General features: G+C 43.9%; 1 protein-coding gene across 5 annotated transcripts in view; it reads right to left on the bottom strand.

The window, feature by feature from the left end:
• Positions 1–866: 866 nt before the first annotated feature.
• LOC135054871 (zinc finger protein OZF-like) overlaps positions 867–14041 on the bottom strand; it is a 42852-nt gene continuing 29677 nt past the window's right edge. The window contains exons 6-7 of one of the 5 annotated variants that reach the window (XM_063958288.1): positions 10029–10134; positions 867–1934 (exon numbers count right to left, since the gene is read on the bottom strand). In XM_063958288.1, coding sequence (XP_063814358.1) covers positions 988–1934; positions 10029–10134 — 1053 coding nt within the window. In that variant the 3' untranslated portion in view covers positions 867–987. Of the gene's footprint in view, positions 1935–2979; positions 5038–10028; positions 10135–14041 lie in introns of those variants that run through there. The other 4 variants (XM_063958289.1, XM_063958286.1, XM_063958285.1 and 1 more) reach the window with 4 other exon arrangements.

Genomic DNA, 14041 nt, shown 5'->3' with positions numbered 1-14041 from the left:
TGCTGCAGACATGCTAAACAGCACCTCTTGGCACTCGGGTCGCACAAGAATCTTTTATTTGCCGTCTCAGTTGCAGTCTCCTCGTGCGTCCTAGTCGCATTACGTTGCGAATGAAGGGGGTATCCAATTAGCCACGGTTAATTACCGTGGGCTTATCAGGGATTTTGTTTCACCTGCCTTAGGCAGGCGAAACCAAATCCCCAGAAACAGCCCTGTTTCTACCGAAAATACACAAGTTTCACTGTATCTCTTTATTTTTTTTACAGGGGCCCAAATTGGATAGCCTGTATAAAAATAAATATGGTTGAAACATTGGGAAAAATTGCGAAAAACGGATGTATGTATTTTCACCTCTAATTGGATACCCTCCCCCCCCAAAGCTGGGTACACACTGGGACAACGGCCATTCGTTCCGACATCGAATGCCTGTCAGCCAGATTGCCCGTACACACTGCAGCGATGTTAATGAAGGTCAGAACGTTGATGTTCCGTCCTTCAGCAGCACATCAAACCTAGCGACCGTGGGAGCTCGCAACACACTGAGCGATGTAAACGATGTTTCGTTCCAAAACGGCATTTTGGAACGACATCGCTCCAGTGTGTACCCAGCTTAAGACATTTATTGGCAAAAAAAGACGACCAACGTTAGCAGAGTTGCATGGGACCTGGCGTGAGTGAGCTCGTACTGTATGGCGTACTGAGGTTAGATCTTTATGAATACTCTCACACTTCAGACAATGCTTGCAGTCTATATTGCTGCAGTTTCACAGTTTTTTCCAGTTTCATTTACACATTTTGCGGCATGAACCTGGTTTTATTGTGGAAAAAGAGCTCTTCAATATATGTACTTTAAAAAAAAAAAAATTTATTTATATATATATATATATATATATATATATATATATATATATATATATATATATAGTATTTACAGGCATAATGTCCCTTCAGTGCCAAGCAGTGACCACCACGTATATCGACACTGTACTACAGCAAGAATTCTTTTTTATGGACTTGCTGGTGTTTAACGAGATGAGTTGACCTCTTAAAACATTTATCGCACTCAGAGCACACATGGGGCTTCTCCTCGCTATGGATTTTTTGGTGAGAGACGAGCTGCGATCTCTGGCTGAAACTTTTCCCGCAGTCGTGACATTCATATGGCTTATCGCCGGTGTGGATTTTATAGTGTTCCCTCATCTTGGCGTGACTGTAGAAGGACTTCTCACATTCCGAGCAGATAAATGGCTTCTCTCCCGTGTGGGTTTTCTGATGGGCCACCAGCCCCGACCTCTGCCTAAAAGTCTTGTCACACTGGGGACACTCAAACGATTTCTCCCCAGTGTGAGTGATCTGGTGTGAAACTAGCCCGGCTCTGTGGCGGAAGCTCTTGCCACACTCCGGACACACAAAGGATTTCTCCCCTTTGTGATTTCTCTGGTGAGAAACTAGGTAGGTGCTACTTATAAAGCATTTCCCACAGTCGTGGCAGGTATACGGTTTTTCCCCCGTGTGAATTCTCTGGTGAATAATGAGATAGGACTTCTGCCTGAAGCATTTCCCACAATTGGGGCAGGAAAATGGCTTCTCCCCTGTGTGAGTTCTCCTGTGTACGGTAAGCTCCGACTTCTGCCTGAAGCACTTCTGGCAGTCGGGGCAGGTAAATGGTTTCTCCCCTGTGTGGATCATCTGATGAATAACAAGGTACGAGCTAGAAATGAAACGTTTGCCACATTCTGGGCAAGGAAATTTTCCTTTCTGCTTGTCTGCTGGGCCTAGAACATTATGGCATCGTTTTCCAGGTTCTGGGTGATCAGACGACAGATCCGCATAGAAGTCTTCCATGTCTAAGTTAACGGCAGCAATTTGTTCAGTCTCGAAGAGTTCATCGCTGTCTTGAGGGAAACTATGAGAATCCCTGTTGCAGTGAATACCTGTGGAAACACAAAATGTTTAACGAGTATATAAACGTGGCTCATGAATCAAGATGGCTGCTGCTTCTGGCAGTTCTGAAGCAACCAATCAGCTTTGAGGTAACATTTATCACGTGCATTCTATTAAATGATATGTAGCCACTGGCACTCACCTCCACACACCTCTTTTCACTGCTTCATACATCTCCCCTAGAGGCTCAAGATCACAAATCTGAGGTAAATCTATGTTGGCTGATAATAGCGGTGGCTTTGGACCCTCAGCAATAGGTGGGATCCGTTTGCTGATAATAAAACGGGCGTAAACTGCACCAAAGTAACTTTTGGTCCTCAGTAGCAGTATTTGGCAAGTCCTGATTGGATCTCACCTGTCCCTAATAATAACAATGACAGTTCACATTACGGAGGAGATAGCATGGCCCCAAATAATCGTGACCCAGCTTCACAGGTGAGCCCCGGAGGTATACCATGCCCCAAACCTTACTGCACAGGAAAGTTATAGATATTTATATTCCAATAGCGGTTTACCTAATTTTGTACATAGAGTACCTATGTGCAATGGTGGCATAGCATAAGTACATATAAACCTTAGGTCTTGTCCCTAGAACTGTGTCAGACTATATAAATGACACATATTAGGGTACTTGTCTACTATATGAAAGCTACCGCCCAAACTGCGTGAACATTCCAATATACTATCAGGCAGCTGAAATCTACAGCTGTTTTTGGAACACATTACAAAGATCGACATGATCACAAAATCTTCATTTACGGCCAAAGCGTTGTATATGGGTGTCACTCGCACTAACCGCTATGTTGGCAGCTGTACTCAAATCTCCCGCTGCCTGTCTGACATCATAACGCCACTACACTGAGCGAGAGAGAGAGAGAGAGAGAGAGAGAGAGAGAGAGGGACTGGAATACAAATATGAATTAGTTGCAAGACATGCTACCATATAGCTCAGTGAAATTCTATTGCAGAACAATCACTCGCAGGTCCATATGCAGCCGCATCTAGTGAGCTTTAGCCAACTGTGAATGGGCCATAGCGAACGTACGCACCTTTGCGTATCTCAGGGTGAATCTGAGTCGGATAACTGTTACATAGTGTAGCGCATTACCTTTAAATATCACAGAATTGTTAATCACAGAGCAGTACTTTTATTCAGTGCATCACATCAAACGTATAACAGAGTGAACCATGTTACCTTCTTATTAGCAATGTACAGCAAATGTCTTTAACTTTAAGAAAAAACATACATAATTATAATGGGATGTAGTTGGGATCCTGACAGTCCAAATGTTGGCGCAGGAATCCCGACACCGAAATCCCAAACGTAAGTATCCCGGGGAGGGTCAGGGTTAGGCTGCAGGAAGGGAGGGTCAGGGTTAGGCTGCAGGAAGGGAGGGGTAGGGTTAGGCTGCAGGAAGGGAGGGTTAGGGTTAGGCTGCAGGAAGCGAGGGTTAGGGTCCAGGAAGGGAGGGTTAGGCTGCAGGAAGGGAGGGTTAGGATTAGGCTGCAGGAAGCGAGAGTTAGGCTGCAGGAAGGGAGGGTTAGGGTTAGGCTGCAGGAAGGGAGGGTTAGGGTTAGGCTGCAGGAAGGGAGGGTTAGGGTGCAGGAAGGGAGGGTTAGGATTAGGCTGCAGGAAGGGAGGGTTAGGGTGCAGGAAGGGAGGGTTAGGATTAGGCTGCAGGAAGGGAGGGTTAGGCTGCAGGAAGGGAGGGTTAGGCTTAGGCTGCAGGAAGGGAGGGTTAGGGTGCAGAAAGGGAGGGTTAGGCTGCAGGAAGGGAGGGTTAGGCTGCAGGAAGGGAGGGTTAGGATTAGGCTGCAGGAAGGGAGGGTTAGGGTTAGGCTGCAGGAAGGGAGGGTTAGGCTGCAGGAAGGGAGGGTTAGGGTTAGTGTTAGGATGCAGGAAGGGAGGGCTAGGGCTGCAGGAAGTGAGGGTTAGGCTGCAGGAAGGGAGGGTTAGGGTTAGGCTGCAGGAAGGGAGGTTTACGGTTAGGCTGCGGGGAGGGAGGGTTAGAATTAGCGGTACTTGCCTCCTGCACCAGTCAGGATTCCAATGTCGGTATTCTTACCTTCGGCATCCTGACTGACGGTATCCCATACTTAACCCATTATAACAACTGCAGTTTACCACAAACTACATTAACGTTCCAGTGAACAATGTAACCATTATATTTCTATTGTACTGCGAACGCCACTGAATTTAACAGCCACCCCTTCCAACTTCTAGAAGCGGACGAGAGTCTCTTTCTTCGCGGACCGAGGAATAGAACGAGGCTATGTCTTTGAGGATAGCGTAAAAAGGGTCACGGTCATCAACTCTCATTCTCCACATGAACTCGGCCAAGTAAGAATCGAGGAAGTTACTATTGGTCCCTCTTCTCTTCTTATTTGCCCATTTTGCAGACCCCCACATCTGTTTGAACTGCTGGGTATTGGCAAAACTCTCGGGAGCCACAAAATGATATCGGTGGTGCGGGGTTTGAGGTTTACAACTCTTCGCCTCAACCTCGATGTATGTTCGCCAGCGGTCGGATATTATTGTGGAGCCCGGTCTCACTTTCTGCCTGATCACTGACAACAGGGTCTCGGCAGAACAGTTGGGAACTTGTAATATAAAGCATTCTTTGGTCGCCCTACAAAATCCACCAAAGACCCACTGTTGGGGCAACATTCTCCCTGCATTATTTCTACGGTGGATAAAGAGACTCTCGTCTATTTCAACACACAATCCTTCTCCGCCAATTGTCGTGTCCATTTGTTCCATGCGCCAGACGCAGACTTCCCGAATATAATTGTTCCAGTCGACAACAGACGGCTGCGACATGTTGAGCTTCTGCTTACAGAATTTGATGGACGTCAATTCACGGGACCAGCAATAAATAAAATGCACCACTGTTTTCAAAGGAATCTTGGATCCTTCAAGCCAGGTATCCTGTCGAATTCCCTTTTTTGATCTACATGATCGTTTGTGACATCTCCAGCGGGGCTGTTCATCACTGAATGACGGTTTCATGTCATGGCTGTTATCACACTTTCGCCCCCGTGGTATTATATTGTGTTTCTGAAGGAACTCGATAGCTGATTCCTCATTACACACTGTACAAAATAATTGGTTTTCATTACTCTCAAATCATCTACTGTACAACTTTATTATCTACTGCAAATATTTCTTCTACTTTGCAACTCTGGGTGACTCAACCCTGACAGCCTGTCACAGAATATGTTCTCCCACTGCACCGTTTCAGCTTACCTAGAGATTTGGGGGTATATACAGTGTAAGGTAGTTTTACAATTCCCATCTGAAACGTGTTAGTGTGGTGAAAAACACTTCAATGTACACTTAATAGTTTCTTAGCTGGGAGACGTCAAAACTCCTGCTGCTGCTGCTGGTGGACGACATCATTTATTCACCACCCTGAGCCAAGCAGTGGGAGTGTGTACCACAGCTGACTCTTCACATTCAAAATGCGTTTGTACGTTATTCAAATTCAGTCGTTAAACAGACCTGCAATCCTTTTATGCATCATAAACCAGCGGTGAGCTGATAGAATGGTAAAAGAAACATTTCTCGTGACGTGCTACCAAATTGAAGCCTTTTTTTCATTTTTTTAAAATAGATAAATAAAATGTACTCGAAAAAAAATCTATTAAACAAAGCAACACAAAATGTGAAATTTGGACTGGTGTTGAAGGGGAGCCCTACATCTAAAGAGAGAACTTGAGTGAGAGAGGGTTAACCGATATCATGTAATAAATAATAAGCACTTCTGGGTACACTACAAAGAAATAGGAGACAGCGCTTCTCTACTTTGATTCTCCGTACGGACAGGACACCTAAGGAGAGAAATATCTTTGCAGCATTTATCTGCTAAGACGGTCGGCTATTATCTATTCTGCATACCCCAGTGCTAAGGGGATAATACGGACTCTGCACAGACAGCTTGGAATTCCAGGCAAGGCTGCAAGCTACAGGAGCAGCTGAGAGGTATTATTGGTGTAATGCATGGTGCACCTAAAAGAACTGCTTATTACTGATACCCCTTTTCCACTAGCTCAAAAAACACGGGTAAATACACGGGGGCGCGCATTTAACCGTGTTTTTTGCAAGTGGAAAAGGGTCCCCCCGCAAAAACCCGGATCAAGTGACCTGTGAATCCTACCCGGCTATCTACCTGGGTAGGACACGGGTATGATCCGGGTAGGGTTGTACTGTAAACGGGAGCCCACACTGTATGGAAGGGCAGCGCTGGGAGATCATGTGATCTCCCAGCCCTGCCCCTGCCGCGTCACTAGCAGCGTCACCAACCCGGCAATATGCCGGGTAGGTGACTGCTGGCGGGAAAGAGGCTGAGCATGGGTCGCAGCCGGGCAGCTCCCGTGTCAGGCTCCCGGCTGCGACCCGTGCTCGTAGGTGGAAAAGGGGTATAACTTGCATGGAGATTGGTGCATGTGCATGGTGTGCCTAAAAGAACTGCTGAATACTAATTTGCACTGAGATATGCATGCTTATTAACAGCTTACCCCAGAGGTGAACCAACAGTTATCTGGGAGTATATTGCTTACGAGAAATTATTGTGCACAATACAGCTGATTACTTGCTTCCAGAGATCATAGATGAACATTCATGGGACTATGATATAAAATAAGATCTTCATTTTATTATCAGGGTATTTAAACTGGCAGGATCGAATGTTGCCAAGTGATATGGCTATGATTATTATGTTATAGAATATGATGTATTTTAAAGGTACTGGCCGGTATCTGTATTTTACTGTGTTTTATTTTATAAAAGGAGAATCAAAGTAAAGAAGCGCTGTCTCATATTTCTTTGTATTGTTTTCATGTTTGGGGCAATTGAAACTTAACTCCCGGGACTAGCTGCTGATACTTTGATGATAATAGCGCCAGGTGTATATCCTTTGTAAACATCTACTTCTGGGTACACCTCTCGTCAGGAAGGTGCCCAAACCACTTACAAAATAGAAGCATTTAAGAAACTGAGGAATACTGTAATATTTATGTGAGCTACAACCACTCAGGTATAGCCAATGAACACTTCTTCTACACCTACTGCCCCAAGAGCATGAATCGCCAGCCCCCTTAACCCAATGGTCCAGGCTTGTCAACTAAGATGAGCAGCCAGACTATTGGAAGCCACTGGTCAGTTTGGAATTCTCCCTATGCTGAGGTAGAGTAAGGGGTTCAGCCATCGAGGGGACAACCCTTCCCTAACTTAAACAACTCATGATCCTGTGTTATCTCCCCAAACTAGTTCTAACCTATTCTGTTTGCCCCTTATCTCCAGACCCAGCAGAGCCAAGGTCAGCATCACAAATCCAAACTGACTGCCAGCTAACTCCCCCAGTATCCAGGATGCCCCTGTGTGGGTAATAACAAGGGCATATTAAATAAGCACAGCGGGAAGAGAAAGGACTGTGTGGGGAATACTACTCCTGCTAAAGTGTTGCTGTCTGAAGAAATGGAAGTAGAGTTCCATAGTAAGGAAAGCCTGTCAGCCTTTGTACTGGTGACGGACAGCAACATTGTGACATGTGGTGGCAGCAGTGTGATACTATAGCACAGTGGTTCTCAATTCCAGCCATCAAGTACCCCCCAACAGGTCATGTTTTCTTTAATCACGCACAAGTGAGCTGATTTATTTTGCCGGGCCAGTGTAATCCTCACAACTTCTTCCACAGACAGAACTCCTGAAATCATGACCTGTTGGGGGTACCTGAGAACTTGAGTGGAGAACCACTGACCTAGAGCATGGCTAGGTAAACCTGGGAGAGTTGCCCGGGAGTGTATATATCTTATAAACAGACTAATCGTATGGTGGGTTGCAATAAAGTCTGTTCCCCTGTAAGTAAATACATAGGCCTACTCAGACCTTCAGTGAATTTAGAACAGCATAACGGACAAACTACTGCTGAGCTGCCCTTTGTAGCACAGATTAGCATCTAAGATAACGGATATTCCCTAAGCAATTGCTGAATGGCTAACAACAGCTGGTAGTGTCAGGACCATATTGAGCTAAGCTACTAGTGCCAGTCTATGATGTACCAGTGGAAGGGCACCTTGGTGTAATGAAGATCGGGACCTGTAGCTTCTCTGTGGCAGACGTGTATCAGGATGGAAAAAGATGTGAGGCAGCATGTGAAATTTGCAAGAAAATCAGAGGTCCCCACTATGAAGCGTCCTGCAACCCATGCCAGTCATCTGGAAGCCTTTCCAGCAAGTAGCAGGTCGCCCTACTTATCTCAGCTTAGAAAGATGTATAATAAATTCTTGACGTTGCCACCTATACCCTAATGCTCTGTAGCCCATGTCCCGATTGATGTATTCAGCAGAGAGACTGGTCCAATTATCCCCTAACACCCACAAACTAAAACTGAGCACTTGCTGAGCCCCTTGTCATATGGCTGAAGATTGGGACTGATCCCAGTAGCATCTATTCTTTGCATAGAGAGGTACCGCAAGGTCCACCAGGTTCTACTCATTCAAGTACTATCTAGAAAAAAGGTCAGAGGACCCCAAGCTTAAGCTAGTGAGAGTTGGCAGGGAGAATTTAAATCCTACAAAGTACCTACTGAGTTACTCGAGTGTCTGAGAGTCCTTAAAGATGAGTGGAAATAATCCATTTCAACCTCCAGGCTCGACAGGATATGTACAAGTAGAATGGAGATCCACAAAAATGTTTGTACTGAAACCCACATGAATTAAGAAATGAGAGGCAGCTAAATCTGGACCATACACGGTCAACCAATGACATGCAAGAGAAGTCTTCAAATGTACCACATCTATAGGGTAGATATTCGGTCCAGATAAGTCGTAAGTAGACCAAAGCACAGACAAGTTCAACTGGGAGAGGTTTTGGAAAGGCAGAGGACCCATCTCATCTGGTGGATCTCCATGTAGAGACGTAGGAGGCTTAGCTTATTTGGCACCTGGAATGCTAAATAGGCTTGGATTCAAAGTACTAAAAATAAAAAAGAGCTTGAGGAATTGATAGAAAATTGGTGTAACTGCCCATCCCATAGCCCCATGGCATCTAGGAAGGTCATGATGAAAGACTATACCATGCTGAATTAAGTAATTGTGATATATGCCAATCACATTCAAAGCGTGTACAGTAGGTGACCATCCTGGAATTGAGCAAGCAGCACTGGTAAATGTCCTTGACAAGGGGTGACAGGAGTGGCCAGCTTTCATCTTCCCATTCAGCCTTTACACGCTTAGAGTAATGCCCTTTTTTTTTTTTTTTTTAGCTATGCCTTCCAACAGATGCTGGGCCACATCACGGTGCAATGCCAGGAATTCACCGAGGCTTAATTGGAAGACTCTGGCATCTTCAATAACACAAGAGAAGTATATTTAGAAAATGTTGGAGAGAACTAGCCCACATCCAAGCACACCACTGACAACACAATAGAACAAGTCAGATATGAACAGCGGAGGTGCAGTATTTGGGACACCGAGTTGGACGGGAGAGCTGGCCAAGGCGGAGGCAGTCCTAAAATAATCTTGATTCTGTAACCAGTGACAGGTGCATGCATTTAAAGACACAGCCAGCTGTTACAGAAAAGGTGGGCCCAGTACAGCACTACTGGCAAAGTACTGGCCAAGCCGACTATGAACAAGTTTGCTAAGACCATGTTGGGGCCCCCATTGTATGAGCAAAATTTCCTCCAGCAGAAACCGGGGAGCTCCACTGTTGCCAGTTCTAGACTTCCAGAAACAACTTTTTTGTACAAGTGGTATTAAACCAGATAGTTGCCAGTGTCCGCATTTGTGCCCACATTAGCAATACTGGGTACAGAGTGAGGCTGTAGTAAAAGCCTGGTGGTGAGTAATTCCCCAGTTATGTCCAGGCGTAGTGTTTGCCGGTGCGCAAGGGTCAAGAATCAGTAGGACCCGTCAGTGTGACAATAATAGTCTAGTAGGGACTGTTGGCTCCCAACTTTCCTAATGGGAAGATATTTTTACCCTGATTAGCTTGTAGTGACAGAGGATGGTGTAAAACAAAACTGTTGTGAACTCAACAGAGTATGTGGGATTTTTTTTTATATTTAGTGATTATTCCTCACCTGTGCCGATATCTGTAGGGAAGTCCTCCTCCTTAATTTGTATGTCCATCGGTTCTTCCTCGGTCTGTGTGTCAATATCAACTACCACAATGTTCAATTCTTCATCCTAAATAGTCACCAAGATAATGAAGTGTCAAGTTACATGGCCGGACACCAATGCACTGCACGTCATGTGTTACATCTATTACATGGTAACACTGATTCTTCCACAGGCATTACAGAAGAGTAAATGATCTTGTACCCTGTACAACCCTCCTCCTTAACCTTGATAGAGATAAAAGCTTAGCTACCATTCTTAATTATAATAATGCAATTCATTTTAATATTACAAAGAGATTTGATTAAACTAGCTTGAACATATGGAAAATATAAAAGCGTGTTTCTATATAACATTGTGTGTGAAAGTGAGCATCTGGCACCCTGCTCTCTCCTCAGAAATGGAAAATATCTATATGTAGCTCCAGATAAGCAGAAGGACAAGGGGCATATGAAGTTATATAATTGTGTTAATCATTTACTGCCAATATACGTGTATAAATATCGAAGCTGACCAAAGTAAAGCAGATTACTTATGAGACATGCGGCTGTGTGTGTCTTATTGAGTTATCTCAGCAATACATTATGACCTGGTATCCAGAGGTGACATGATAATAGAGGGACCAAACCAGGGCCACCTAGACGGCTCTATCATTTAATGGGGGACTCTACGGGATGACTAACACAAGGAAAAGCATCTAATGAGAGTTTCTGTGTTGGAGGCGAATTGTTCTCAGGGACTCTGATTTCACATTGGGTGAGTAAAACGATGGGACTGCAGCCATATTTTGCTCAAAATCAGACTTCTTGAGTGTAATTCTAAGTCCATTATAGGGACAATGTGCATTTATGTTTTTCCTTGAACTGTCATTATAAAGAAACCCGATTATCTTGTCACACAGCCTAGATTACTTGAATTATGTTGTATTGCGCAGCTAAAAAGTATTGCTTATTGTAATCTAAGGCAGATACAGGTGTATTGCTTGCGCAGCTAAAGTTTATTGCTTGTTGTAATCTAAGGCATATACAGGTGTATTGCTTAGCTAAGGTGCATTGCTTGTTGCAGCTACAGTATAAAGCTAAGGCATAAGGCGTAAGGCATATTGCAGTGTTGTCATATGTTTGTATGTTCTATATGTATGAAAGTTTGGGTCAGCCATTTACGGGACCTGATTGCTAGCTGGAATTTGTGGTATGCTGATCCACAGTTGACGCCATAATGCACAGCTTACTGTCTTGTCTATGTCATGTAAACTGTCTGATTTAAGATAAGAAACGGTGTAAAGTGTATAAAGGTGGTTAGTCCATAAGGTCATCAAAGACGGCCCTTGGCACGTGCAACTGTAGGCTTGTCCTGTCACCTGTCAATGGAAGCCCCTGGGAGGCCATATGAGACACAAAAACTAAACCTCGCCTGCACCATTGATAAACAATCATTGTTACATGTTGTAAAAGTCCAATGTTGCTGAATGACTGAATCTGTGTCTATGTCTTATTAGCGCATGCGCCCACAGAACAATTGGAATAGAATACAAAGGCGTACCTAGTTTGCAATTGTGTGCAGTACAGAGGTGTACTAAGGTTCATTATTATGCACGATTTACCCAGTGTTTTTTGCAACGTAGATAACCATCTCAGAATAGGAAAGGCATTTTAACAGAATTTGCTAGTATTGTGGGATATCATTTGGATGCTCAATTGTTGTCAGTGCATAGAAATGAACCATATCCTTTATGCTTAGCTGATTAACCTACTGATCATTTTTTAAAAATACCAGCAGTGTCCAACAAGTTGTCAGAAAAGTTAGAAGACTGAATATGGTGTTTTAGATTGCATGTATTGTAAATGTGATTTAGTACAGTCAGACAAGTTCAGTAGAAACAAAAATAGGCTGAGAAAGGTTTGTGTCCAGACAAAACTTATAGCCTGTGATACACAGGTACTTCTCGTTCAAGGACATATCCCTCTTCACCGCAGGTGGATTCGGCCACACCCAGAGGGCTTAATTACCCCAATGGGAGGGAAAGGGAGTAAGATGAAGCGCTTAGCAGAACGTGAGGGAAGGACAGAGGCTTGGAAAAGGTTCCAGGCCACAGATAGTCACTGGTTACAAAAGAAAGGTTATTTGGACACTGTAAATATATGGCTTATTGTTTCACAAGAACTGGAAGATGAGGAAAGAATTAGACAGGAAGATTGTAGGTCTAATATAATACCACCACCCAATGTTACAATAACATGTTATGCTATTTATAATGATGGGAATGTGGAAGGGGGGTCAGCCCCCTCAGCAGTATCAATGCATGCAGAATCAAGGACACATGATAAAGCAGGAGTTTTAACTCCTTCAGCAACATATGCAGAACAAATGACACCTGAAAAACGTTATGAAAATACTTTAAGTTATGAAAAAAATCTAGAAGGTACACTGGTTCTTAGGAAAGTTATACACTACCCTGAAAGAAAGTGTCTTTATTGTGGGAGATGTGTTCTGGAGGGAAGTGAAAAATGTTTCTTTTGTGGTAACTGGGTAGAGCCAAATTCAGGACCATGTGAATCACAAAATGTTAAACCAAAAACTCCAGGGATATTTAGGAGGTTGTGGAACTTTGCTAGTAGTCCTAACAGAGATCCAAGAGGAATATCTCGTAAAAATTACAATGTAATGCCTGTTAGAGTTAGTAGTCATGCTAATCCCAGACATACAACTGATAGGTTACCTGGGGCTGAAGATTATATTGCAGCATATGTGGAGCAGGAACAATACATACCCTGGCTCCCTTCAGAGGTTATGCGTACTGTAAATGACTTACCAGATATCAGAAAAAGTCCAGCTGAATTTGAAAAAAAGATTAAACAAGTGTATAGACCGTGTTGGGTTGATTTAGAACAGATTCTTAGAGCTTCCATAGGAATAGGTGAATATAATATGCTTCTTGCCATAGCTCCCCAGGAGGCAGATAGTGATAGGGGGAAAATTGAGAATGCTCCCCTTGAAGCCAACCGCTATACTATGGCTTCAGGCTCACAACTGTTGTATAGAGTACAAGTCAGATGTAAGCAAATCAGAGACACTGCACCAGCTGAACCTGATCTGGTACAAAAAAAACCTCAGCATAAGGGAATACTCTAACAACGCCAGACTGTTTAAGACCAGGTTCCTTAATGGACTTAGACCTGAATACAGGCAGCAGTTGTATGCAGTCCGACCAGAAGCAAATTTGATGAACATTACCTCACTAGTAGAAGTCCTAGAAGGGATTCAAGATAACGAGAAAGAAAGGAGAGATAAGAGAACTTCCAAAGCACCAGCTGTTACTATACATGTAGTGCAGGCTGCCCAGTCTAACACCAAGACAAATAAGGTCCAAAATCAAGGTAAAGGTGTAAATAACTCCAGGCCCTACACCACAAGAAATGTGCAGGGTGAAGACATGACTGGTAAATGTTTTTGGTGCAAGGTTTCAGGTCATCAGAAGAAGAAAAGCAGAAAATACCAGACATGGCTGAAATATAAGGACTCTGTCCCAAACTTCACGGTACAACAGGAATGACTGAATCCTGCTACGGGGTCCACCTACTCAAGTGACACCTACACTGACCGCATAAAAGGTACTGTTATGCTTACTCTACCTACAGGAAACACCCTAGAATGCCTTTTGGACACTGGAGCAGCAGTCACTGTACTTAAGAAAACTGACGTCCCAGAAGAACTCTTAACCAGCCACTATGTCGATGGGACAGGACTGGGAGGACAGCCCCTCCCTCTTCAAAGAGTGAATTTGTTGGGAGCTGATATCCTTAACATCATGCAAGCTACTATTCAGTATACCCCACAAGGAATCAAGTATACCAGCAATATTCCAGCTATCATGAAGCCTAGCATTGAAGCAGCAATTGAAGTTTATCTACATGCAAGTTTTGTATGACAGCACAAAGAAAGAGGCTTCAAGCTACACCACAGAGCAAGTTGAAGA

The sequence above is a fragment of the Pseudophryne corroboree genome, chromosome 3 (assembly GCF_028390025.1).
Source record: "Pseudophryne corroboree isolate aPseCor3 chromosome 3, aPseCor3.hap2, whole genome shotgun sequence".
NCBI lineage: Eukaryota > Metazoa > Chordata > Amphibia > Anura > Myobatrachidae > Pseudophryne > Pseudophryne corroboree.
Note: the sequence above shows the minus strand (reverse complement) of the source record. Positions and strands in the feature narration are given on the sequence as shown.